General features: G+C 47.3%; 3 protein-coding genes across 4 annotated transcripts; 1 reads left to right on the forward strand and 2 right to left on the reverse strand.

Moving 5' to 3' along the window:
• Nucleotides 1–469: 469 nt before the first annotated feature.
• On the reverse strand, nt 470–5,481 carry LOC129621115 (ribonuclease 7-like). Its single transcript, XM_055537161.1, has one exon. It carries the CDS (start codon nt 5,462–5,464, stop codon nt 4,994–4,996), a length of 471 nt encoding a protein of 156 aa, XP_055393136.1. The 5' UTR covers nt 5,465–5,481; the 3' UTR covers nt 470–4,993.
• Nucleotides 5,482–11,664: 6,183 nt separating this feature from the next.
• On the reverse strand, nt 11,665–24,428 carry TPPP2 (tubulin polymerization promoting protein family member 2). Of its 2 annotated transcripts, none has more exons than XM_055537163.1 (4): nt 23,324–24,428; nt 20,994–21,229; nt 20,594–20,747; nt 11,665–14,807 (listed from the first exon to the last, which is right to left on the reverse strand). In XM_055537163.1, exons 1-4 carry the CDS (start codon nt 23,357–23,359, stop codon nt 14,598–14,600), a joined length of 636 nt encoding a protein of 211 aa, XP_055393138.1. In that variant the 5' UTR covers nt 23,360–24,428; the 3' UTR covers nt 11,665–14,597. The 2 variants fall into 2 exon arrangements, with proteins under 2 accessions (XP_055393138.1, XP_055393139.1); XM_055537164.1 differs by lacking the exon at nt 11,665–14,807 and adding an exon at nt 17,425–19,536 and having other exon boundaries at nt 23,324–24,411.
• On the forward strand, nt 16,758–17,463 carry RNASE13 (ribonuclease A family member 13 (inactive)). Its single transcript, XM_055537165.1, has one exon. The coding sequence runs from the start codon at nt 16,968–16,970 to the stop codon at nt 17,427–17,429; it is 462 nt and encodes a 153-aa protein (XP_055393140.1). The 5' UTR covers nt 16,758–16,967; the 3' UTR covers nt 17,430–17,463.
• Nucleotides 24,429–24,996: the final 568 nt, after the last annotated feature.

The following is a 24,996-nucleotide window of genomic DNA, read 5'->3' on the forward strand; positions in this document are numbered from 1 at the left end:
TGTACTCTGCATATGAGTTAAATAAGCAGGGTGACAATATACAGCCTTGATGTACTCCTTTCCCAATTTGGAATCAGTCTGTTGTTCTATGTCCAGTTCTAACTATTGCTTCTTGACCTGCATACAGATTTGTCAGGAGGCAGGTCAGGTGGTCTGGTATTCCCATCTTTTTAAGAATTTTCCACAGTTTGTTGTGATCCACCCAGTCAAAGGCATTGGTGTAATCAATAAAGCAGAAGTAAATGTTTTTCTGGAACTCTTTTGCTTTTTTGATGATCCAGCAGATGTTGGCAGTTTGATCCCTGGTTCCTCTGGCTCTTCTAAATCCAGCTTGAACATCTGGAAGATCACAGTTCACGAACTGTTGAAGCCTGCTTGGATAATTTTAAGCATTACTTTGCTAGCGTTTGAGATGAATGCAATTGTGAGGTAGTTTGAACATTCTTTGGCATTGCCTTTCTTTAGCATTGAAATGAAAACTGACCTTTTCCAGTCCTGTGCCCACTGCTGAGTTTTCCAAATTTGCTGGCATACTGAGTGCAGCACTTTAATAGCATTATCTTTTAGGATTTGAAATAGCTCAACTGGAATTCCATCACTTCCACTTGCTTTGTTTGTAGCGATGTTTCCTAAGGCCCACTTGACTTCACATTCCAGAATGTCTGACTGTAGGTGAGTAATCACACCATTGTGGTTATCTGGGTAGTGAAGATCTTTTTTGTATAGTTCTTCTGTGTATTCTTACCACCTCTTCTTAATATCTTCTGCTTCTGTTAGGTGCATACCATTTCTGTCCTTTATTGTGCCCATCTTTGCATGAAATGTTCCTTTTGTATCTCTAATTTTCTTGAAGTGATCTCTAGTCTTTCCTATTCTGTTTTTCTCTATTTCTTTGCATTGATCTTTGAGGAAGGCTTTCTTATCTCTCCTTGCTATTCTTTGGCACTCTGCATTCAAATGGGTATATCTTTCCTTTTCTCCTTTCTCTTTTGCTTATCTTCTATTCTCAGCTATTTGAAGGCTTCCTCAGACAACCATTTTGCCTTTTTGCATTTCTTTTTCTTGGGGATGGTCTTGATCACTGCCTCCTGTACAGTGTCATGAACCTCCATCCATAGTTCTTCAGGCACTCTATCAGATCTAATCCCTTGAATCTATTTGTCACTTCCACTGTATAATTGTAAGGGATTTGATTTAGGTCATACCTGAATGGTCTAGTGGTTTTCCCTACTTTCTTCAATTTCAGTCTGAATTTGGCAATAAGGAGTTCATGATCTGAGCCACAGTCAGCTCCCGGTCTTGTTTTTGCTGACTGTATAGAGCTTCTAGCCAACTTTGGCTGCAAAGAATAGAATCAATCTGATTTTGGTATTGGCTACCTGGTGATGTCCATGTGTAGAGTCTTCTTTTGTGTTGTTGGAAGAGGGTATTTACTATGACCAAGTGCATTCTCTTGGCAAAATTCTGTCAGCCTTTGCCCTGCTTCATTTTGTACTCCAAGGCCAAACTTGCCTGTTACTCCAAGTAACTCTTGACTTCCTACTTTTGCATTCCAGTCCCCTTTAATGAAAAGGGTGTTAGTTCTAGAAGGTCTTGTAGGTCTTCATAGAACCGTTTAACTTCAGCTTCTTCAGTGTTACTGGTTGGGGCATAGACTTGGATTACTGTGATATTGAATGGTTTGCCTTGGAAATGAACAGAGATCATTCTGTCATTTTTGAGATTGCACCCAAGTACTGCATTTTGGACTCTTTTGTTGACTATGAGGGCTACTCCATTTCTTCTAAGGGATTCTTGCCCACAGTAGTAGATATAATGGTCATCTGAGTTAAATTTGCCCATTCCTGTCCATTTTAGTTCACTGATTCCTAAAATGTTGATGTTCACTCTTGCCATCCTGTTTGACCACTTCCATTTGCCTTGATTCATGGACCTGACATTCTAGGTTCCTATGTAATATTGCTCTTTACAGCATTGGACTTTACTTCCATCACCAGTCACATCCACAACTGGGCGTTGTTTTTGCTTTGGCTCTGTCTCTCATTCTTTCTGGAGTTATTTCTCCACTCTTCTCCAGTAGCATGTTGGGCACCCACTGACCTGGGGATGATGGCGACCTCCTTCAAAAGGTCCTGTGCATGCACTGCCACGCTCAGTGCCCCTGCCCCTGCAGCAGCCATGGCCGACCCATGCTGCCGTCGGAGACTCCTGGACACTCACAGGCAAGTCTGAGTCAGCCTCTTGTGGGGTCACTGCTCCTTTCTCCTGGGTCCTGGTGCACACAGAGTTTTGTTTGTGCCCTCCAAGAGTCTGTTTCTCCAGTCCTGTGTAAGTTCTGGTGGCTCTATGGGGTCAATGATGACCTCCTCCAAGAGAGCTTATGCTGTACCCAGATGTGGGTAAATAGTACAACTACTATTTAATTTAACAAATAGTACAAAGTGGGACAATAGAAATGGATTAGATCATGATTCTGTGATTTTATTATAATAATTGTGAATTGATGTATTAGCATTTCTCATGTTAAATAAACTAATCTTTAAAAACTATACTTTTTTGGAAGATTTTAAAATTGAGGTATAATTTCCATGCAGTAAAGTACACACATCATAAGTGTGCAACTCAGTAAATTTTCACAAAGTAAGCATATCCAGAGCAGGAATCAAACATTTGCAGCTTACTTCCCACACCTTCCCAGTTAGTACTCCCTAAGGCTAGCACTATTCTGACCACTGTCATCATAGATTGCTTTAAAATTATGTTTAATTTTTAGCTACTATTGAGATTATGAGTCCTTCAAGAAAAAAAATTATATTTGGAAATTCTTTTTATTTTGAGAGAATACATTAATTTTAACCACTTAAGAAGTTTGTGAGGAGGATGTCTTCCAAAACCATAATATCCATAAGAAAAGTCATCAATAAAGAGTATAAAAAGAGTTGTTAAAAAAGAAAAAAGTGAAAAGAAAAAGATCAGCTACCCGTCAGTCTTGATTATCCATATGCCTCAGTTGAAAATCATCTATTTAGAGCGATGAATGTGTAGCACAGTGACCATAGATATGTAGACTTTACATCCAGTCATTTGGCTATAAAGTATACTTATTGCCCCTCTACTTTTAAGGCTCATCAATGTATTGGCCCTACACTTGGCTTGAAGTGTTCAATGTTTTGCTCCCCATTCTTTTTGTCATCCCTTCCCTCACCATCTCAAACCACCCAGTCTGTCTAGCCAAAGGTGGATATAATAGAGTTACTGCTACTACTCCCTGCTAGTAGCTATTATTATTAACTGCCTACCAGTGCCTGGGGTTGACTGATGCTTCAAAAGTGTCATTTCTAAGTCTTTCTGAAATCCTATTGGGTAGGCGGTATTACTCCAATATATATGGAAACGTAGTTGCAAAGAGGTGTGGGTTTTCTTGAGGACATGTAGTCACAAAGAACTGAGCCAAGATTTATACCCAATTGTATCTGGCTCCAAAGCTTACCTGACTCTGGGAAGGCATAAAGGAACACTGGAGTGTTGGGGAGAGACAGGTAGGTGGTAGACTCCGCAGCTGGGAAGGGAAGGTCTAACAAGGTAGTCTTTAGGTGCTCAGCTAGGGTAGGCATGGGCATAGTGAAGTTTGGGACTGAGATTAAGGGAGAGAGAAGGGGCTGGTGATGGTCAGGGCTGCAGGCAATGCTGGGTGGGGGCTATGAGTGGGAGGCTATGAGGACTGAGCCGACGGAAACCCATAGTTTCTCCAGTTCTGTTCACCAGGAAGGGAGAACTGGTGTCTGCAGCCCTTGGGGGACAAGGAGGCGGCATTTCCACATCTCAACCCCTCTGGCCTGGGCAGACAGCCAGAGCGGAGAGCCAGGGAAGCACCAAGGCAGGAGAGATCATTATCAGGAGGAAGGAAGCTCTGGCAGCTCCCACTAGTTTGTTTGTGACAAGCAGGCACTGGGCCACGGAAGTCCCTTGAGGTCAAGGGAAATGTGATCCTGGAACAGCGGGATGAAGCTGGGACACTCCCCTGACACTGTGCCTTCAGGGCTAAGTGATCAAGCCAGCCAGAGCCAGGCCCAGGGCCCAGGACAGAAGAGTAGTGGGCTGGAGAAGGGGGAGGGCAGAGAGGCGGGGTGGGGGTGGGGTGGAGAGAAGAGAGGATTACGATCCTTGGAACACCTCATCAACAGTCCCTTGGCTAGAGAGGTAATGACCTTTATTGCAGCCAACATGGTGTAACTGGCTCTTCAGAGCTCTCCGACATTGCCTCACAGGTGAACTCTCACCCAGTGCCCCTCTGGTCCCTGTAGAGGTCTCCATTTCTGGCCCAGTGATTAAATAGAAAGGGCACTGCATGCAGAGTCAGGAAACCCAGTTTCAAGTCCAAATGCTGCTACTAACCGCCCTGACAAGCTCTTTAATTAATAAAGCCGTCTGAAACCTCAATTTCCTCATCCCTAAAGAAGGAAGTAATCCCTGTCAAGTCTGTCTCACAAGGGATGCACGTGGACACACCGTGAAGAGCCTGAAATGCCATGTCATTGTGATGAGCCTCCTCCTCTTCCCTTCTGGCTGCCTCCCTGCACACAGGCCACCTCACTACCACATCAGGGCTGGGGAAGAGGCCCAGTTTAGGAACAGTAGTAACTCTTTCCTAAATCCCATACACTCTCTTTCCAGTCCTTTCTCCCTCGTGCCATGCTGCCATAAGAAGATGGGGGCATGGGAGAGATGTATGAGGCACAGACCAAGGAACCCACACCCCTAAACTTATTGCAGATAAACTTCTGAAAAAACAGCAATAAAAAGTTGAGAGATCACCACCTCTTCTAGAGCTTAGCCTGCTAAGGTATCACCTCAACCCTCCAGGCCCCTTTCTTTTCAGAGGAGCTTGAGCCAGGAAGGGTCCCAAGAGATGTCAGAAGAGAAACTTCTGGGTGGAGGAGTGGTCCAGAGGCCTGGAGAGGGAATTAACTCAAGCACAAGGAAGCCTGGAAAACTAAAGGACTTTTTCCAGGTGGACTGGAACCAGCTTGAATTTCCCAGAGTCCCCTTTCTTGGGAGGCTTACAGGCCACGATGTAAGAAGTGACCCGTTTCTTCTCCTTGTACTTGCAGTCTGGGTATCTCCTTGAGGTAAGCTTACACTCAGTCAGGGATACAGGCTTCTGGCTTTGGTGGCAGTTATTCTCACGATTCTTGCAGGTTATGTTGGGAGTCTGACAAGTGGTGGCCACATTGGAGAAGGACTCATGCAGGAAGGTGTTGAGGTCTTTGCAGTGTTTGGAGAACTTGTTGATTTTGCGCATCGCAGCATTGCAGCCTTGAGGACTGGGCTGCACGTGCTGAGTTTCAAACCACTGAGCTGGGGTCAGGTTCCCGGGCCTGGCACTGACTGCCTCCTCGGCCACCCACAGCCCCAGCAGCAGGAGCAGCAGCAGAGGGCAGAATCCTGCTCTGGCTGGAGCCATCTCTCTTAGGGGGCACAGTTAGAAGGGAGGAGTGGGGTCTCTGGGGATGGAGAGCAGGAGGTGGAAATTAGCCCTCCTGAACCTGCTCCTTCCAGCTGATCACCGTCTCCCTCCCCATCTGTCTCCTCCTCCCTCTGCCCGTGTCTTTCACCTCCTCTCTGTGTGCCCACAGCTGCTATGACCCCTTCCCATGATCCTAGGGCTCTGTCCCCCTCATCTTGTGTCCCTATCTTCTTTCATTCATTCTGTCCCACACATCTCCTACTCCTTGCTTTGTCTCCTCTCCCTCACATCCATCCTTCTGTGTCCCTGTTTCTATCCTTTTCTCTGTTTTGTACCCTCCATGACTCCATCTCCATCTCCTCCAAAGCCCCAGTTTGTGCCCCCAGCCCCTAGCATCTCTCTCCTCTCCCCTTTGTGTCCTCATCCCTCCACATTGAGTCCTTCCTTTGTCCACCTTGTCACTCACCTGAGGGTACTCTTATCTGGCCAGAACCCATCCCTTCCCTGTCTTCTCTCCTCACCCACGTTCTACTGTGGCCTCACCTCGTCAGTGAGTCTTCCTGTTGCAATGCTGGCTCAGTGAGCACAGCTTCCGTCCGCTGGTCTTCAGATGTCTGCGGGCCTCCTTTCCTACCACGAACTCCTTAAGAGCTGGCCTGGCCTGTGGTGCCTTTATTTGGGTGTGGGCTGGGAAGCAGCCCTGGATCAGGAAATGAATCAGGTTCATGCCTTTCCACTTACATATTCCAAGTGTAGTAAGTGGGGCTAGTACACCTGCCTAAACATCTTTTGCAATGAGGAAGTCTGAATCGGCATACTCAAAGAGTAGATCTGGCCTCTAGCCACAAGGTTGTAATGATTCTGATAAAACACTTGACCCAGGTGTCTACCCCAAATGACAGCTGTCATTTATCCTCTCCTATATACACCTCTGATTCTTATTCTGGGAAAAGCCCATGGCTGTGGTGGTAAGGGTTGCTTTTTTTCTGATCTGAGATACAGATGGAATAGCCTAGGTGGTTACTTTGCGTGACTTCCTGTCATCAGGACTTTTTGCTAATCTTTTGGAGGAGACAGGGAAGCGGACCAATCATCACAGCCACTATTCCCAGCATCATTCCAACTCAACCATTCTACAGTGATTCATCCTTCTGGGTCCCTCCTGTTCCAGGGTCATCAAGCAAGGTCACCTGGCTTTACCTGGAGATGATGCCAACACCTCTCTTCCTTCACTCTTTCCCTTACTGCTCTGTTAAAATTTTCAGCACTTAGTGTCCAAATTTGAGAATGCTGCTGGTGGGGATGCTGCTCCACAGCTAACTAGACCTTCCTCCACCGGTGTTCCCTGTTCCTCGTGGCAGTTACAGCTGTGTGGAGAGCTGGAGTCAATGCCACTCCTGTGGCTCCAGTGAGCTCGGTACGTGAGACTCAGAAGGACTGAGATACCCAGGCAGAGAAGCATCACTGCAGGTGGATGGGAAGGCCTAGAAAATGGACATGAACAGTGTTCTTCTTCTCAGGATTTACTTGTAAGCAGTAAGTGATCTCAGAATAGTGGATTCAGGTTCGTTCACGTAGTCAGTATTTGTTGAGCATCTACTATGGGCCAAGGAGCTTGGGATATACCAGTGAATAAAAGAGTCAAAGTCCCTACCTTTGGAATGCTTACGTTTCACTGGGGAAGAGAATCTTTACATTACGTTGGAGGAAAGACAGTTAAAAAATACATATTTTGCTCAAAGTGATCATTGCTAAGGAAAAAAGAACAAATGGAGATTGGTAGGCAGTGATTTTTAAACAGTCATTGAAGTAGGTGACTGGAAAAACACTTGAAGGTGAGAAAGTGAACTTATGCTTGTTTGGGGAAGAAGGCTCCAAGCTGAGGGATTCAGTTCAGTTCAGTCACTCAGTCATGTCCAGCTCTTTGCAATCCCATGGACTACAGCACGCCAGGCTTCCCTGTCCATTGCTGAAACCCATGTCCATTGAGTTGGTGATGCCATCCAACCATCTCATCCTCTGTCATCCCCTTCTCCTGCCTTCAATTTTTCCCAGAATCAGGATCTTTTCCAGTGAGTCAGTTCTTCGCATGAGGTGGCCAAAGTATTGGAGTTTCAGCTTCGGCATCAGTCCTTCCAATGAATATTCAGGACTGATTTCCTTTAGGATTAACTGGTTGGATTTCCTTGCAGTCCAAGTGACTCTCAAGAGTCTTCTCCAACACCACAGTTCAAAAACACCAATCCTTCTGTGCTCAGCTTTCTTTATAGCCCAACTCTTACATCCATACATGACTACTGGAAAAACCATAGCTTTGACTAGATGGACCTTTGTTGGCAAAATGATGTCTCTGCTTTTTAATATGCTGTCTAGGTTGGTCATAGTTTTCTTCCAAGGAGCAAGTGTCTTTTAATTTCATGGCTGCAGTCACCAGCTGCAGCAATTTTGGAGCCCAAGAAAATAAAGTCTGTCACTGTTTCCATTGTTTCTCCATCTATTTGCCATGAAGTGATAAGACTGGATGCCATGATCTTAGTTTTTTGAATGCTGAGTTTTAAGCCAACTTTTTCACTCTCCTCTTTCACTTTCATCAAGAGGCTCTTTAGTTCCTCTTCACTTTCTGCCATAAGGATGGTGTCATCTGCATATCTGAGGTTATTGATATTTCTCCCAGCAATCTTGATTCCAGCTTGTGCTTCCTCCAGCCCAGCGTTTCTCATGATGTACTCTGCATATAAGTTAAATAAGCAGGATGACAATATACAGACTTGACGTACTCCTTTTCCTATTTGGAACCAGTCTGTTGTTCCATGTCCAGTTCTAACTGTTGCCTCTTGACCTGAATACAGATTTGTCAGGAGGCAGATCAGGTGGTCTGGTATTCCCATCTCTTTCAGAATTTTCCACAGTTTGTTGTGATCCACACAGTCAAAGGCTTTGGTGTAATCAATAAAGCAGAAGTAAATGTTTTTCTGGAACTCTCTTGCTTTTTCAATGATCCAGCGGATGTTGGCAATTTGATCTCTGGTTTTCTCTGCCTTTTCTAAAACCAGCTTTAACACCTGGAAGTTCACGTACTGTTGAAGCCTGGCTTGGAGAATTCTGAGCATTACTTTGCTAGCGTGTAAGATGAGTACAATGGTGTGGTAGTTTGAACATTCTTTGGCATTGCCTTTCTTTGGCATTGGAATGAAAACTGACCTTTTCCAGTCCTGTGGCCACTGCTGAGTTTTCCAAATTTGCTGGCATATTGAGCGCAGCCCTTTAACAGCATTATCTTTTAGGATTTGAAATAGCTCAACTGGAATTCCATCACCTCCACTAGCCTTGTTCATAGTGATGTTGTCCCCTCTCCAGTATGAAAAAGCAGAGGGGACAGCACTGCAAAGGCCCTATAGCAGATGGATGCCGGGGGGGTTGGAGGAACAGTAAGAGTCCAGTGTGGCTGGAGCGGGTAAGTGATAGGGTCAGAGGGGTCCAGAGGCCAGATCATGGAAGCCTCAGAGACCATTAGAAGGACTGTGGTGGAGGGCTGAAACAAGAAAAAAAAGAAAGGACTGTGGTGGCTCAGTGGTAAAGAGTCGCCTGCCAATGCAGGAAACACAGGAAGCACAGATTTGATTCCTGGGCTGGGAAGATCCCCTAGAATAGGAAATGGCAACCTGCTCCAGTATTCTTGCTTGGACGTTTCCATGAACAGAAGAGCCTGGCAGATTACCGTCCATGGGGTTGCAAAGAGTTGAGCATGGCTGAGCAACTGAGCATGCACACACAAGTTTTGCTAAGCAGAGGAATAAAGAGAGTTTCCAGGTGGCCTAGCGGCTAGGAGTCCAGACTTTCATTGCCATGGCCTGAGTTCAATTCCTGGTCAGGAAGCAGATCCTGCAAGCTGTGTAGTAAAAAACAAACAAAAAAAAAACAACAAAAAAAAAAAAACAAAAACAAAAACAAAAACACGCAGAGGAGTAGATCTATCTGTTTAAAGATTCCCTGGCTGTTGTGTGTATGTGACTGCAGAGAAGCCACACGAACCATCCAGGTCGTACAAACCTGAGCCATACAGTTTGTGTTCTGGTCCAGAAGTTAGGATTTTGAGTCAGGGAGGTGGGGTGTTTGTTTTGAGGTTGGGGACGTCATTTTAGTAGCTCGAGAATACAGCTGTGGGTCAGGATGGAGAATCTTTGGAAGAAAAAATGGTGTTGGAGTGAGAAACACCACTAGATGGCAGCAGAGAACCAGGAGCAGGTTAACAGGCCTCTGACTCCCCTGGCTCCCCCTTGGTGAGGCCTTGGCGGTGGTAACAGCATTCACTGCTTTGTTCAGGTGCCTGATTCTTGTTTGAACTTCTGGGTAGAGAATTATGCCTCTGCTGCTGTAGGAATCCAAGGGTTAAAGCAGAATGTGGACAGAATGCAGATCAGCCCAGGCCAGTCCTGCCCTGGACTGGAGGCTGGGGTTAGAGAGGGGGTGGAAAGACCAAGAGCTCATTTGGATTCCTCGCCTGCCGGACTCCTCCTCACTTCTTATTATTCTAGAGTGAGATGATTCCAAACCACAGCTTGCCCTCTGCTCTTGTGTTTTCCTGTTAACATAATTATCCAGTTTGCTCTTCGACTTCATCGTGTGGGGTTCTAAAAAAAGTCTACCTTAGTGCTCTGTGAAAGTAAACACAGCCACACTGTCTCAGGTCAAAGGGAAGAGGGAGTCAACATTTAGATTTGCACGTGAAAACTGAACAGTTAAACCGACTGTTTACACAGTTCAGGCTGAAACCCTTACTTTGCCTCCATTATTTGGATAAGGCAGGTGATTTCATTTATTTATTCACTGAAACCATACAGTTTCCAAGATCTGATTCACTTTGCACTCTGTAGGATAATTTTGCCATGTTTCCTTCACTGTATTCACAGGGCGAGAAAGGATGGAGGAAGGGGAATAAGGTTAGGGAGAACAAAAGGAGTCAGGCATCAGGCCAAGGACTGGTCGGGAAGGCTGGCAGAAGGGAGAAGAGAAAAATTAAAGAGGGGAGAGAAGAAGACAGAATGGTGGGAGAGAAGATGAGGGGGAAGCAAGCCTCTCTGCAGGGCTGCAAGGTAGCCTCCTTCTCCTTCAGTGTCATAGTCTCTGCTCTAGGCCTAACCTTTCCCTGGGCCACTGCTGTGTGTGTGTGTGGTGTATGGTGCATGTGTGTGTGTGTTTAAAGTTGTTGGGGTGGGTGTTGTAAAAATCCCAACAGTGCCAGGTGGACCTCTGCCTGTCTTCCCCTCAGGACAACAGCTGCTACTTCCTCTAGCCCTCGCTAGGAGGGGTTGAAGGGGGCTGGGAGAGAGGAGGCTGAACTTGGATTGGTGCCCACCCTTCAGAGCCTAGGCTCTCTCTTTTCTGGAGTTCTACACAGCCTCTGGAGACCCATGGAAAGTCCATGAGCCTTTCCCTCCAAGCAGGAGCAGATCCAAGCTCTGTTATTCTGTGTTGCTCCTAGGATATATAAAGGTAATGGACTCATTTTTGCAGACGAGGAAAGTGAAACAAATAGCAAGTTGGGGTCAGATGTGGGATTCGCTTTGGGTCTTTGAATTCTCATGACCTCTTTTGGAACAGCTGGGATCTGTAGGAGGCAGCAGTGACGGAAGTTTGGAATCCTTGGCTCCTAGACCAGTGCCTTTAGACCAGCCAGGATGTAGGGGTGGGGAACCTGGTGTGGGCTTGAGAGGCCTCACCAGGTCACTCTGTCCCGTAAGCCATTGCCTGTTCCTTGTTTGTCTATGGAGTAAGTTAGAAATTCCTTAGCTTGATACTCAAGGTCTGCCACCATCTGGCAAACCTACCTTTCTAACTTTGTCTCTGACTTTTCTCCCACTGAGTGCCTCAGTCTTAGCCAGGATGGTTTTTTTTTCTTTCCTCAAACATGCCTTTCATAATTCTCCCCACCCCCTCTTTTTTTTTTTCAAGCTTTGAGGCTGCAACTATCTCGCCTTTCTTCTTCCTTCAGGACATTTTATTGAAGTACACTTGACTTAGTGTTTCAGGTTATACATATACACGTACACTATTTTCAGATTATTTTCCATTAGAGGTTATTACAAGATACTGACTATAGTTCCCTGTGCTAGACAGTAAAGCTTTGCTGCTTGATGCGTATCTATTTCTTTTAATTAGAAATTTAGTATTCTATTCATACTAAGTCAAACAAGTGGAATCAAAATGTCACAAATTTTTTGGGCAAAAATTCATACATTTTCTAAAATATATGTTATACATGCTATTTATATTTTTTAAAATTTTATTTTGTATTGGAATATAACCAATTAACAACATTGTGATACTTTCAGGTAAACAGCAAAGGGACTCAGACATACATATACTTATATCCATTCTCTCCCAAACTCCCCTTGCATCCAGGTGTCTACATAACATTGAGCAGGTTTCCATGTGCTATACAGTAGGCTCATAACTCTCTTTATATCCACCTAATTGTTCCTTGAGATCCATCCAAAGGTTTCAATTTCCCTCCAAAAAGCTTTCTTTGGCCTTCCTAATTCAGAGGGATCTCTCTCATCTTTAAATTCCTACATTTACTGTCTTCAAAATGTATAATTTTCTGCCTTGAATCATTGGTTATTTCTTCATATATATTTGTTTTCCTCCAGTTTTGACTGTCAATTCCCAGAAGACACGGACCATCTGTTAGACTTTTCCCACAGGATATAGCACAGTTAGTGACCCTAAAGGATTCAAATTCAATGTTAGAAGACATTTGTCCTGGCCTCGGGTGATCCCATTCCCAGGTGGTATCACCTGAATGATCCCAGTCCCAGTTGAGGAACTGACAGTGCAGCTGCTGAACTCTAACCCTGGGGTGAAGGTCAGACTATGGCAAGGAGGTTGAAGTGGCTGAAACAATCCTTTGAGTTCAAGGACAACCCAGGACAGTTTGCTATTGGAACCATTTGATTTGGAAAAGGCAAAGGTAAAGCCACCAAGATTGTAGTGAGCTCACTTAGGGCTCCCCCTCGATCATAGGGAATCATCTTTGCACTTGTTAGTCTAGCCAGTGGTTCTAGAATCCTACCATTGGGAAGGGGAGGAGGGAGAGAATGTGTACATGGCTGTGTGTAGAGAGTCAGTGTCAGGGGAAAAAGAACAAAAGGGTGTTCCAGTGATGAACGGTCAGCAGTCCTTTGGCTGGCAGAAGAACCAGTGCCTTCACAAGCAAAGTCAAACAAACAAAAAATCTCTAAGTCTTAGATAGTTTGCTCTTGTTAGGGAATCTGATTCTGTCACTAGACCAGAAGCTTTCCACCTCAGCACACGCTACACTTTGATCCGGGTGCGTCTTTGCTGTGGGAGCTGTCTTATGCAATGGAAGACGTTGAGCAGCATCTCCGGCCTCTATCCGCTAGATGCCAGTAGCGCCTCCCAGTTGTGACAACCAAAAAAGTCTCCAGACATGATTAACTGCTCCCCCTTGAGAACCACTGATTTAGACAGGTGGCCTCAAGCAAGCTGCTGTCCCTCTCTAAAAGTTAGTTTCTTCATCTCTAGGATGATTGTTGTATAAGTAAAGTCCAGTATAACTGGGTAACAATTTAACAAATCTCAGGCCTCAGGTGCAGATGAAACCATGACAAGGATGTCAGAATGGATGAAGCAATACTATGGATCAGGATGGGATTTTAAAGACCAAACCACAAGGATTGAAGATTGAAACTCAAAGGCCAATCATACACTCAGCACTTTTTTCTGGTTCCATGATCATGACTTTGTAACATATGTTCATCCGTGTGTTGTTCCTACTGAATTGTAAATTTAATCTGGACTGGAACTGTCTCATTTACTTTTCTATTTCCCCCAATATTTGTTGTAGTGCTTTTCAGGCATTACAGAGGGCTCTAGATTGGCCGTGGGGATGTGGGGAGGTCACTTGGCTCATTTGGGGAATGTAAAACTTGCCAATGTTGAGTGAGTTGGGAATAAAAAGTAAGTTGGTATAGGACCATAACTAGATATCCAACTATATATTGTTTAATGACTAAAAGACGCTTACTCCTTGGAAGGAAAGTTATGACCAACCTAGATAGCATATTGAAAAGCAGAGACATTACTTTGCCAACAAAGGTCCGTCTAGTCAAGGCTATGGTTTTTCCAGTAGTCATGTATGGATGTGAGAGTTGGACTGTGAAGAAAGCTGAGTGCTGAAGAATTGATGCTTTTGAACTGTGGTGTTGGAGAAGACTCTTGAGAGTCCCTTGGACTGCAAGGAGATCCAACCAGTCCATTCTGATGGAGATCAGTCCTGGGTGTTCTTTGGAAGGAATGATGCTGAAGCTGAAACTCCAGTACTTTGGCTACCTCATGTGAAGAGTTGATTCATTGGAAAAGACTCTGATGCTGGGAGGGATTGGGGGCAGGAGGAGAAGGGGACTACAGAGGATGAGATGGCTGGATGGCATCACTGACTTGATGGACGTGAGTCTGAGTGAACTCCGGGAGTTGGTGATGGACAGGGAGGCCTGGTGTGCTGCGATTCATGGGGTCACAAAGAGTAGGACATGACTGAGCAACTGAACTGAACTGAACTGACTGAATGACTAAAAGGCATTTCCATACTGACTGTCTCATTTTATTCTCACAGCCTCATGAGGAAAGGAAGGCATCAATCCCATTCTCCAGAAGAGGAAACAGAAGCTCAGTAGGTTAACCTGAGATCATATCCCAAACTTTTTATGATGTGTTGTTCCATTTCTGTAATTGTGCAAGTGGAGGTCAGTGATGAAGGGAGAGTAGCAAATGAAGGAAGTGGAAGACAAAGAGGCACGAAAAGCCCCCTTTCTCTTCCAAGGGAAGTTGCAGCCTTGAGCAAATAAGGAAGAGATGGCATGCTCTGAGACTGGGGCCACATAATGCTAGCTTCCTCAAAACAAAGACTTGAGTCAGCCAGGCTCTGGCACCACCCTGCATGGGCTCCCACAGGGTGTTGGCTGATAGACCAGCCTGAAGGATACAGATGAACCACCTGCCTGTGTGGGCTTTCCCCTCACCTGTCTAGCTGTGTACACTTCCCTAAGGAGATGCTCCAGACAGAGGCTTCTTAAACATGACCTCTGGGTTGATCTCCACATGAACTGGCTCAGAAGAACTGAGGGTGGGGGTGAGAGTGGGAGGAGAGAGCAGCATTCTGGGTAGAGGAGATAAGATGAACAAGATGTGGTGGAAGCAGGCAGGGATGGAGATGCAGTTGGAGACATGGTGCGGGCCACGCCACGGAGGTCTTCTGCCCTATGAGATGGAGAGTCCTCTTGTGGTTGGAGAGTGTGTTGTGTCCAAGAGAAGGGAGATCCTGAGCAAGAGAAGAAATAGGAATGGAAGAGACAGGTTCGAGGAAATTTTTAGTTAAGAGATTGTCAGGGCTGCGTGACTGATGGACTCGAGCTCATATCAGTGCCAGGCCCTGAGCTAAGAGCTCCTGATATACATCTTCATGAATCCTAATACTGCTTCGAGGTATGGAATATTATCCTCACTGACAGACGAAGAAACTGAAACTTATACTGGTTTAGTGAACTAAGATCCATGATGCACAGCCTGGAAGCATCAGAGCCAGGATTCAATTCCTGGTCTGTTTGACTCAAAAGCTTTGCTCTTAACCATCTTGTAGTACTGCCTCCAAATGGATGGGATTCGGGACAAGGTAAGGTGGAGGATCATTCTCAGATTTCTTGCAGAGGTAACTGAGGAAACAGACAAGGCAGGAGGGAAAGCAAGCTGGAGGAGGATGGGTTTGGTTTTGGAGTCTGCCTTGTGTTGTCGGAAAGAGCAAGTTTGGACTTTGCTGGTGGTGCGGTGAATAAGAATCCTCCTGCCAATGCAGGAGTGACCGGTTTGGTCCCTGGTGCAGGAAGATTCCACATGGCTTGGGGCAACTAAGTCTCGCAACTACTGAAGCCTGTATGCCCACGCTCTGCAACGAGAGAAGCCACTGAAAAAAGCCTGCGCGTCATGACCAGAGAGTAACCCCTGCTCTTTGCAAGTAGGGAAAGCCTGTGCACAGCAATGAAGACCCAGCACAGCCATAAATAAATAAATAAAAAGAAAATTTCTTAAAAGAAAAAAGAAAGAGCAAGGTTAAGGGGGGCTGTGAATGAGGAACACCCGTGGATCTCCCCATGCCCCCTACCCCTTGTGAATCACACACCAGCCTTGGAACACTCAGGGTTCTGTTCTGACTCCCCTTTCCTGCTCTCCAGGGAGAGAATGGTAAGCTGTCCTAAGACACAACCTGGACAACAGGTGGTGGAGGCAAGGCCGAGAAGCCTGTGGAAGTCCAGGACTGTGAAGGGGCAGGGGTTGATGAAAACGATTTAGTAGCCTGGCCCTTTTTTTTTTTTAAACAGCAAGAATCTGATCTATTGGGCACCGGCCCACACCACCTCCAGCCCAGGTGACGCTGTCTACTCTCACCTGACAAGTTTGAGCCTTCGGGGTCAGCACTCATAGGTTTCCAGGAGTGCCCTGACGCTAAAGGGCCTGAGGTTACAAGGTAAGAGTGATCACTACTGGAGTGCAGTTGGTGACGGAGACGGTGAGGGGTCCACAGAATGGTCTTTGGTTCTTAGCCCAGCACTCAGGCGGCAGGGAGGCTCCCTTGTATATGTGGCCCCGGGGCCCCCAGGAGTGGGATGATAGAGTGGGAGACCCCCTGTTCTCTGAGGGTCAGGAATAAGCAGCACCTTGTTTCTCAGAAACACGACAGTGCTTTCCTTATCACCTTTCCACGGGAGCAGGGCCTGTGAACCAGAGAAGACATCAAAGGAAGCCTAAGAACCGGGGGATTTCTGGCAAGGAGACTGGAACTTAGTGTTCTGATGACACCAGAGAGGAGGAGAGCAGAAGGTAAATGGCTCTTTCCTCCTCCTCATCCAGCCCCCTCAGCCCAGGGGCTCCTCAATCCCAGGGCACATGCTCTCCTCCCACACCAGTCTTTATCCACCAACCTTTCTAGCCTCTTCTCTCACCTGTTGGCTGTCCTTGGCCTCAGGCAGGAAGACTCCGCCTCTGTCCCGCTGCCTTCCAGCTCCCGTCCCTCCTAAGCTGCAGTCAGGGAAGTGCTGCTGAGCCTGTCACTTCTGGACCCTCTGCATTTTTACCGAAGGACTAAGCAGGCCAGGGTAACCAGGAAGTGCCTCTTACCCAGGGACCAGTTGGACCTCTTATTTCGTAAGTGCCACAGCTCCCAGATGGATGGGGTGAAGCTGAGATTCTAAGGTGGACCCAGGGACAGGGGGAATGGTTAGAGGCGGCCGACCAGCGGGGTGACCTTGGGCAAATGTCTCCTCTCTCTGATGCACGAGGACTTGGGCTGGATGATCTCTGAGGGACAGTTGGGCCTTGAAGGCATAGGGGAGGGCACACTGGGGAGGCTGGAGGCACATTGGAGGCTCTGGGCAGGGACAGCCAGCCACCTCTGTCTCCAACCACCTTAACTCTGCCAGCAGGAAGAATGGCACCACTTGTGGCCCAGCTCCTCTTCCTCCAGGTTGTTCTAGGGACAGCTTTGCTTGAAAACATCAAGACTCAGCTTGCCATCAAGAACTTCCGTACCTTACATGTTGACTATCCCAAGGTTACCTACGCCCAAGGTTTCCAAGGTTACTGCAATGGTCTGATGTCCTATGTTCGGGGCAGGCAAGAAAGCTGGTATTGCCCAAGGATCCATTATGTCTTACATGCCCCTTGGACAGTCATCTGGAAGTTCTGCAAATACAGTGAGAGCTTCTGTGAGAATTACAATGAATACTGCACGCTCACCAAGGACTCCATCCCGCTCACAATTTGCTCCCTGTACCCCAGACAGCCGCCGACCAGCTGCCGTTACAACAGCACCCTGACCAACCAAAGGCTCTATCTGCTCTGCTCTGAAAAGTACGATGGTGAACCCATAGATATCATTGGCCTCTACTAGGAAGGGAGGCCTTCGGTCTAAAACCACCCCTGCAACTCCCCGTGCACGGCCACTGCTACACACTAGCCTGTCCCCACTCCCGAAGCTCAGATTTCTGGTACAAGGCTTCCTTTCTGGCTTCACAGGCAAGCAGAGTCCCCTCCCAAGAGACCAGGGAGGCAGGAAGTATGTCCAGACTTTTGGTCACCATGCAACGTTGTACTGTCTTCTAGGCCTTTTCCGTCTTGTTTCCCTCCCCCTACCACCCCCGCCACCGTTCTCACTCTCCCACAGACCGTTTTACCCACCCAAGAAGCTGACTGTGTCCAGTTGGCAGCGACTGTCCATCTACTGGGCCAGATCCTGAATCCTGGCCGGAGTCCCAGAGCCTCAGCTCACACCATGGCACCGGTTCCGAGTCTCAAATCCTCTCCCTGCCACCTTTCCCTTCTCGGTCTTCCCCATCTCCCTTACGATTTTCCACTCACTCACCCGTATGGTGGCTATCTCTAGCTGTACGACCCTCCCTAAGAGTCTTAGACTCATATTAGCTTCATTTCTCCAGGACATCCCCCTCAGCTCTCAGTCTCTCCCCAACACCTCCAACCTCTTTAGTCATCCTGTATTCTTTCTCTGACCTCTTTTCCTTCCATCCTTCTCGCCTTGGACCACTGGAGTTTTAAGTTATCTTCTCTGACCTGTTCTCGCAGAGATTCCTGCATCCTTTTCCTTCCCGAAGCTCCTTCTGATATCCCCCCAAATCCAGGATCTGCCTCTGACAAGGCAGGGATGAAGTGGGCTCAGCTGTGGTCACAGAAGGTTTTAAAACCATATTTGAATTATGTAAGATACAACCATTGGATGAAATTGGGAGAAGGGTACATGGGATCTCTCTGTATTTTTTTTTACATCTGCCTGTGAGTCTAATCATTGCAAAATAAAAAGATAAAAAGCACATCTGAATTAGTTCTGATTTCATTACTTTTCCTGCAATGCATCAGAACTCCTACTCTCAGAGTCCTGGAAGTCACCCACCTCTGGCCACCTTCCTGGGCCACCCTTTGGCAGTAGGGTCAGTAGGATCTTCTGTTCCACGTCTACCACGATGGAGGTGGGTGGGGTAAGACTCAGCTCTGGACTGGGTTGAAAATGAAGTCTCCTTACCCTTGTTGTGTTGTGTGCTCAGTCGTATCTGACTCTTGCGACCCCATGGACTGTAGCCCACCAGGCTCCTCTGTCTATGGAATTTTCCAGGCAAGTATATTGGAGTGGGTTGTCATTTCCTACTCCAGGGGATCTTCCTGACCCAAGGATAGAACCCATGTCTCCTGCACATCTCCAGCATTTCAGGCACATTCTCGAGCCACCAGGGAAACCCTTAGCTCTAGAATAAGCTCATAACAGGAGTTAGGCTAAGTAGATCCTTGATCCTTGGCCTCCGGATCTCTGGTGTCTATTTCTTCCCCAACAGAACATGGACTGTAACAGATGAGGAAGGTGGAGGGGCGGGGAACGGTCTCATTGCTAGTATTTGGGCCATGCTATGTCAAATCGGGAACTGCTACTCCCCTTTGGGATGCTGGGGGGGATGGATACTGGTAATGTGTGAGCACAACTAGCAAATACTTTTGCCTCCACAGCTAGTTTATCGCTTATCTCCAAGTATATTCCTCAGCCATGTTCTTAGAAGCAGCTGTTGAGAGGGATGCTACCCAGTGATGAGGAGGCCAAGTAGAATGAAGGACGTGCCTCTGGGAAGGCCTACCCTTGGGTTTCTCGGCTCTTCTCTCTGTTTCTGCACCAAGGGTCCCTCATCCTTCCCCGGGTGGAAGACAGAGCTCATGAACTGCTGCACACACAGATGTTTATTGTCCCCTCCAAGCTCCCTGGTGTTCAAGATGCAAGGTCAAGGGCCAACAGGCGAAGATGAGGCTACTCCCTAGTTGCTGCCCTTCTTATCATATGTGCCAGCACCCTTGTAGCCACTCACGTAGCCTGAGTTGTCAGTCACGTCTTCCCGTCCCGCGATGCCTTTCCCCTTGCCACTCTCGTCAAAGCGCTCCTTGTGGGTACCGGTGTACTTGCTGGTGTCCGTCAGCCGGCTCACCCCGCCCACTGTTGTTGCTTTCTGTGGGCCAGAGGGTGAGGAGCCTGAGCCTTCTCCCTTTCTTCCCCTCCACTGTCACAGCCCTTCTCTAGAGATGGCCTTCGAGTAGTTTTATTAGTTGTCTGAGCCCATGTTCAACCCCTGGCATGGTGCTGCCTGGTTAGGGCTCAGGTGCAGACGAGAGGAGGAACTACAATAAAAGCCATCCACTCGTGAGAAAGGAATCCGGGGCATGGGAATGAGTAGGGAGGTGTGTGTGGATTTTTCTGCTTCCAGAGAAGCTATTTTGACTAGGCTGCAGCCAGAGGACTTCAACCGCAGACCTAAAACACAAGTTCTGTCCTGCTGTGCTGTGCTTAGTCGCTCAGTCTTGTCCAGCTCTTTGTGACCCCATGGACTGTAGCCCTCCAGGCTCCTCTATCCATGGGGATTCTCCAGGCAAGAATACTGGAGTGGGTTGCCATGCCCTCCTCTATGGGATCTTTCTAACCCAGGGATCAAACCCAGGTCTCCAGCATTGCAAGCAAATTCTTTACCATCTGAGCCATCAGGGAAGCCCCTCTGTCCTGCTGGGAAGGCCCTATTTTAAACCCACAGTAGAAAGAGCTTTTAGTAGAGAGGGGATAAATAGGGAACAGAAAGGTGTGTGTGAGGCAAGAAGTTGGATATTAGACCTTACATAAGAGCGCGAAGAGGAGTAGGGAGCAGGTAGCCTGTGCTCTGTGCTCAGTGTCTCTCCAAAGCCACCTGGCCCTGGTGGCTTGGCCCAGATCCTGGATACTTGGGAATGAGTCTAAGTTTTACTATTAAAATAGGTGTGAAAAGAAAAATAAGTAAATAAATAAAATCGTTGTGGACCTTGGGTAAGTCACTTCTTCTCATAGTTTCCTCACTTCTGAAATGACTCGATGATCTCTAAATTAGTCTGTTTCAGTACCAACAATGCCGAAAGGCCTTCTGCCCTGTCTTCCTGCTGCTATTGAAAAGGGTTGGAGACATTGGTGCAGAGGAGGGGAGATGAGAGCAGCAGGGACTCAGGGAAGCAGAGTCAGGGTTAGGAATGAAGTCTGTCACTCACAGTAACACCAGTGGTAGCTGGGTCCTTGCCCTCCATGAGCTTATAAATGTTCTCCAGGGCTTCATCCGGGCTTTTCCCCTTGAATCGCTTCTGGCCCAGTTCCTTCATTGCTTCCTGGAACTGTTGGAATGTGATGGTTCGGGCATTCTTGGCCCTGGTCAGTAAGACAGAAATCCAGGAACTGAGGAACATGAAGTCATCGCTTTCCAAGGTCCAGCCCTCCTCTTACTCAGACGGGGCCTCTACACACTGAATGTCTTGAGGTCAGGGTCTAGCAGAGCCAGGCACCCAGTAGGTGCTCAGGAGACCTGTTACAAATGTTCTACTGCAGAAACCCTGCCACATCCCATGACCTTGCTTGTTCTACTCACCACCCCCACTCCCGTCTTTGGTCCCTTACTTGACTTTGCTGAAAACGATGTCCACGTCAGTGGAGGTGACCGTCTTGCCATCCATGATGCCACAGTCTTTGCACAGCTTGGAGAAGTTCTTGTTGTTCATTTCAGTGCCACTGCTTGATGATTCTCCAAAGACAGCAAACCGCTGGAACGTTCTTTCTGCTTCTGATGCCATGGTCAACAGGAGGTGGGGGAGGACAGTAAGGGGGGAGGCTTGGGGGTGAGGGAGGGGGGAGGACTGAGGAGTAAGAATGATGAAGGTTACAGTAAAATCAGAATCAGCAACAGGAACAAACACACCCGTCCAACCTACTGTTCCCAGTAGGAGGGATACTAATGTGGATCCTACATACTGAATAATCGCCATTGCCAACCACTTCCCCACCACTTTTGTGTACCTGAGAGTGCCCGGATGGTGTCTGACCCTAACCAGCCTCTGTAGGTAAGTGCGTGCAGATCCGTGGGAGCCGGCTGGCTGAGGAGACTGGGGGGCAGTGGGGAGGGAGACAGGGGAGGAGAGGGAAGTTTCTGTGACCTCAGCAATGTTTATGTGACATCATTTTCAGCCCCTGTTACAGCTCTAATCTTGGGGGAGGGGGTCTTGGGTCCCTACCTTGCATGCTGCATTGAGCATGTTACTAACCTCCTGATCTCTGCAAGTGACCAAGCTTCCCTCCTTGGTTCAGCCCTGCTTGAACCAGTCCTCTGGTCCTAGTTAAACTGTCTTATGCTCTGTCCCTCAACAAAAGTTGAGGAGAGCTCAGGGAAGGAGTTAAGGGAAACAGGTTGACATCAGTCTAGCACTGTCCTTTTTTCATCTCCTGGCCGGGTTAATGACCCACATGGAGAATCCCACTGGCTTTGGCAGACCAGGCTCAATAGGAACTTGAAATGGCTTCCAGTTTGGGCCCCACACGGAAAGAGTGTGGGCCTTGTAGGGTCACATACCTGGCTGGGTTAGGGTGAGGGTGAGCCTCAGACTCTCAAAATCTTCCAGATAATTTTAATTTTCTATGCAGGTCAGGGATATTTTTTTCTTCCCATGCCACATGGCTTCTGGAATCTTAGTTCACTGATCAGGGACTGAACCTAGGCCCTTGGCAGTGAAGGCTCTGAGTAACTACTGGACCACTAGGGAATGCCCTCCCCTCTCTTTTTAAAGTAATGCTGTAATTTTATTCAGTTTTTACTACATGTGTTGTTTCTTCTTTCAGAAGGAGTTTCTCTTTGGCCTTTTCTCTTGCTGGAAACCATTTAGAGGAATGAACTTCATGGCTCCTAAAATAGAGCCACTAGGTCGGTGACTTCCCTCCCCATCCCATCTAATCAGTCACCAATTTCTGTAATTTCCCTTGTCTTATAAATCCACTCCTTCCTTTCCATTCCTGTTACTCCCACTCTTTATTCAAGTCCCTGTCATCTCATATCTAGTTGATTATTCTGGCTTCTAAATGACCTCTTTCCTAAGTCAAATGCCTTACCCTCAACCACTCCATAATCCATCTCTTCTTAACCCTCCGCTCCCAATCAGATTATTTTCACAAAACAATTACTTATCCATTGTTCCTGATCAAGAACACTCTGGATCTTCAAAATTTTTTGAAGAGTCAACCCTTTTCACCTGTCATTCAAGGACCTTCACACTTGGCTCCAATCCACCTTACCAGATGTCACATTTCATCAGTATTACTCTGCATTTGTGGCCATAATGACCTAATCACTCTATGCTGCAGAGGCTACCTGAAGCCTGGTAGAGACAGAATAACTTTGGAGAGGATTGAATCCAGGGATTTAAGTCCTAGATAAATAATTTACTAGTGAGTGGCATTGAGCAAGAGACTAAACACCTCTGAGCTTTAATTTCTTCATCTGTACAGTGAGGACAATAATATTTATCTTATAGTATTGGGGGGGGGGGGATACTATGTAGGAATTACCTTCCACGTAGTAGCTACTATGCAGTTCATCAAATTAACTTGTGTATTTCTGTCCCTAAATTTTCCCTTACGGTCTCTCTGCCTTGATAGAATGCCCCTCCTTCTCACGCAAGTACTGTACTGTACTTCTCATAGGATGCTTTACCCTAAGAACAAAACCCTTTCCTTCTCTGAATTATACTAAGATAATGGTTCTTAGCCTGTGGGCTGCAGCTTCTTTGGGCAAGGGTTTCTGAGTTATTGAGGGCCTGTGGAACCTATGTATGTATATATATACACACACACATACACACACACACACACAGAAGACTGGTCATTGAGTAAATAATTAACTTTGCACATGAGGTGCATACATGCATAGATGTTACAATTACCAGAAGACTGAACAAACTTACCTGAAAGTATTTGCTGAATTCACAGTTGGTCTCCATCAGGGGATTTTAAAATCATCATTTGGGAATGGAAGTCTCTGATCTCCCACTTGAAAAGGATGGGAAACTCTTCCTATAGGACTTTTTGTGTAAACAATTAATCTTATATTATTACATCATTCTGAACGTTTTCTATCTTTGTATCTTCTCTCAACTACTGGATCCTAAGCTCTAGAGAGGTATGACTAGACTCACACTTCTTTGAATTCCATCTATACAGTGGCTTGCTCAGAGCAGGTCCTTATTGTTGCCAACTGGAAGGTATAGTTTGAAGCTGCTTCTTGGTCCAAGAGAAGGAAGTTAGGGAAAATGTTCTTGTTGGGCCACTGACACTGGACCAGGCTGAGATCTGCCCTGATAAGGAGGGACCCCATCTTAGAGCAGAAGCAGCCTCTTACTGCCTGTGGCAGGCTGAGACCCCTAGCCTAGGAAGCAAACAGATCCCAGTGGAAATTTCCTGACTCCTGCCTGCCCTACGCCCCTGCGTAGGCCCCTTATCAGGTTCCCCCTGAGTCATCCTGACCCAGAGACGGATTTAGATGCTGGAACCTCCAGGTCCTTCCCTCCCCCACTCCAAGTAAGACCTACTTTAGATACATCAGAGGAGGTGGCAGGCAGAATTTCTCACTGTAGGCTCTCTTTTCTCCCCCAGTTCCAGCTGGGCTGGGAGAGCTCTCTTCTGTCCTATGCATTTTTATCTACAGTCCCAATTCCAGCAGGCTTTTCCTTGTCCAGGAGAGTGTTAAACTGGCATCCAGAGGAGAGAGGGAACTAGGCAAGGAGCCAGGGGTGCCCAGCTTCTGTGTCAGTTTCTGGGTAAATGGTTATGAAGGGAGTGGGGAAGGGAATGGAGGAAAACTTGGGTGCCCCAAATTGGGGGGTCTAGAGGGAATCCTTTAGGTTTGGGGTTGTTAAAAGCTGGATTTGATTAGTCGGGATCTACTCTGGGTCACCTCCTTCCTCTTGGCCCCTCCTTTCCAATAGACCCTGCCAAGTGGGGATGAAAGGGGCATTGATGTTCCTTGGATGGGAGGGGGTGGTGAGGGTGGTTGTGGGGGGTGGTTCCCAGGCAGGAGGGGGAAGGCAATTTAGGGGTCTTGGGGGGGCAGTCTGAGCTGGTGTTGCAGTTGGCAGCTCCAGTTCCATTGGCCATTGTTCCCAGCTGGCCTGGCGCCCAGCCCCCGAAATGGCAACTCAGGAACCAGGCTGAAGGAGGATGGGGTGGGGACCTCTGGGGGAAGGGAACCTGGAAAGGGCGCAGGTGGGGAGAAATCCAGTCTGTGTCCTTTTGTGTAAGACAACTTTGAATCCCTTTAGCCTCATAACTATCTCATTCTGGGTGACTTTTCCCCGAGGGGCACAGGGAGGGTGCATATAGGTGAGGAGAGAGCAGAGTGTGAGGGATCCAGGCCGTCACACCCACCCAGGCCCTGAGAGACGCCGCTGCCCCTGAGAAACCATTGCCTGGGCTGGGCCGAGCCGGCCTCCTTCTCTGTGCCAGAACAGAAGGGGTTAGCACTGAAGCCACAGGGTCTCCTGGGTCCCAGCCCGGGACACTGCGTCCTCCCCAAACCCCCACCCCACTTCCACAGAGTTAACTCCACCCCTGTGCCTGTTTACCCAAGAGTCAGCACCCC

Source organism: Bubalus kerabau, chromosome 10 (assembly GCF_029407905.1).
Source record: "Bubalus kerabau isolate K-KA32 ecotype Philippines breed swamp buffalo chromosome 10, PCC_UOA_SB_1v2, whole genome shotgun sequence".
Classification (NCBI taxonomy): domain Eukaryota; kingdom Metazoa; phylum Chordata; class Mammalia; order Artiodactyla; family Bovidae; genus Bubalus; species Bubalus kerabau.

Coding starts and splice junctions, on each gene's coding strand:
- TPPP2 (XM_055537163.1), bottom strand. CDS start 23,359: ATGGAGACCAACTGTGAATTCAGCAAATACTTTCAG. Junction 21,230..23,323: donor AATTCAGCAAATACTTTCAG/GTAAGTTTGTTC, acceptor CTTACTCCTCAG/TCCTCCCCCCTCCCTCACCC. Junction 20,748..20,993: donor ATCGTTTTCAGCAAAGTCAA/GTAAGGGACCAA, acceptor CTTACTGACCAG/GGCCAAGAATGCCCGAACCA.
- RNASE13 (XM_055537165.1), top strand. CDS start 16,968: ATGGCACCACTTGTGGCCCAGCTCCTCTTCCTCCAGGTTGTTCTAGGG.
- LOC129621115 (XM_055537161.1), bottom strand. CDS start 5,464: ATGGCTCCAGCCAGAGCAGGATTCTGCCCTCTGCTGCTGCTCCTGCTG.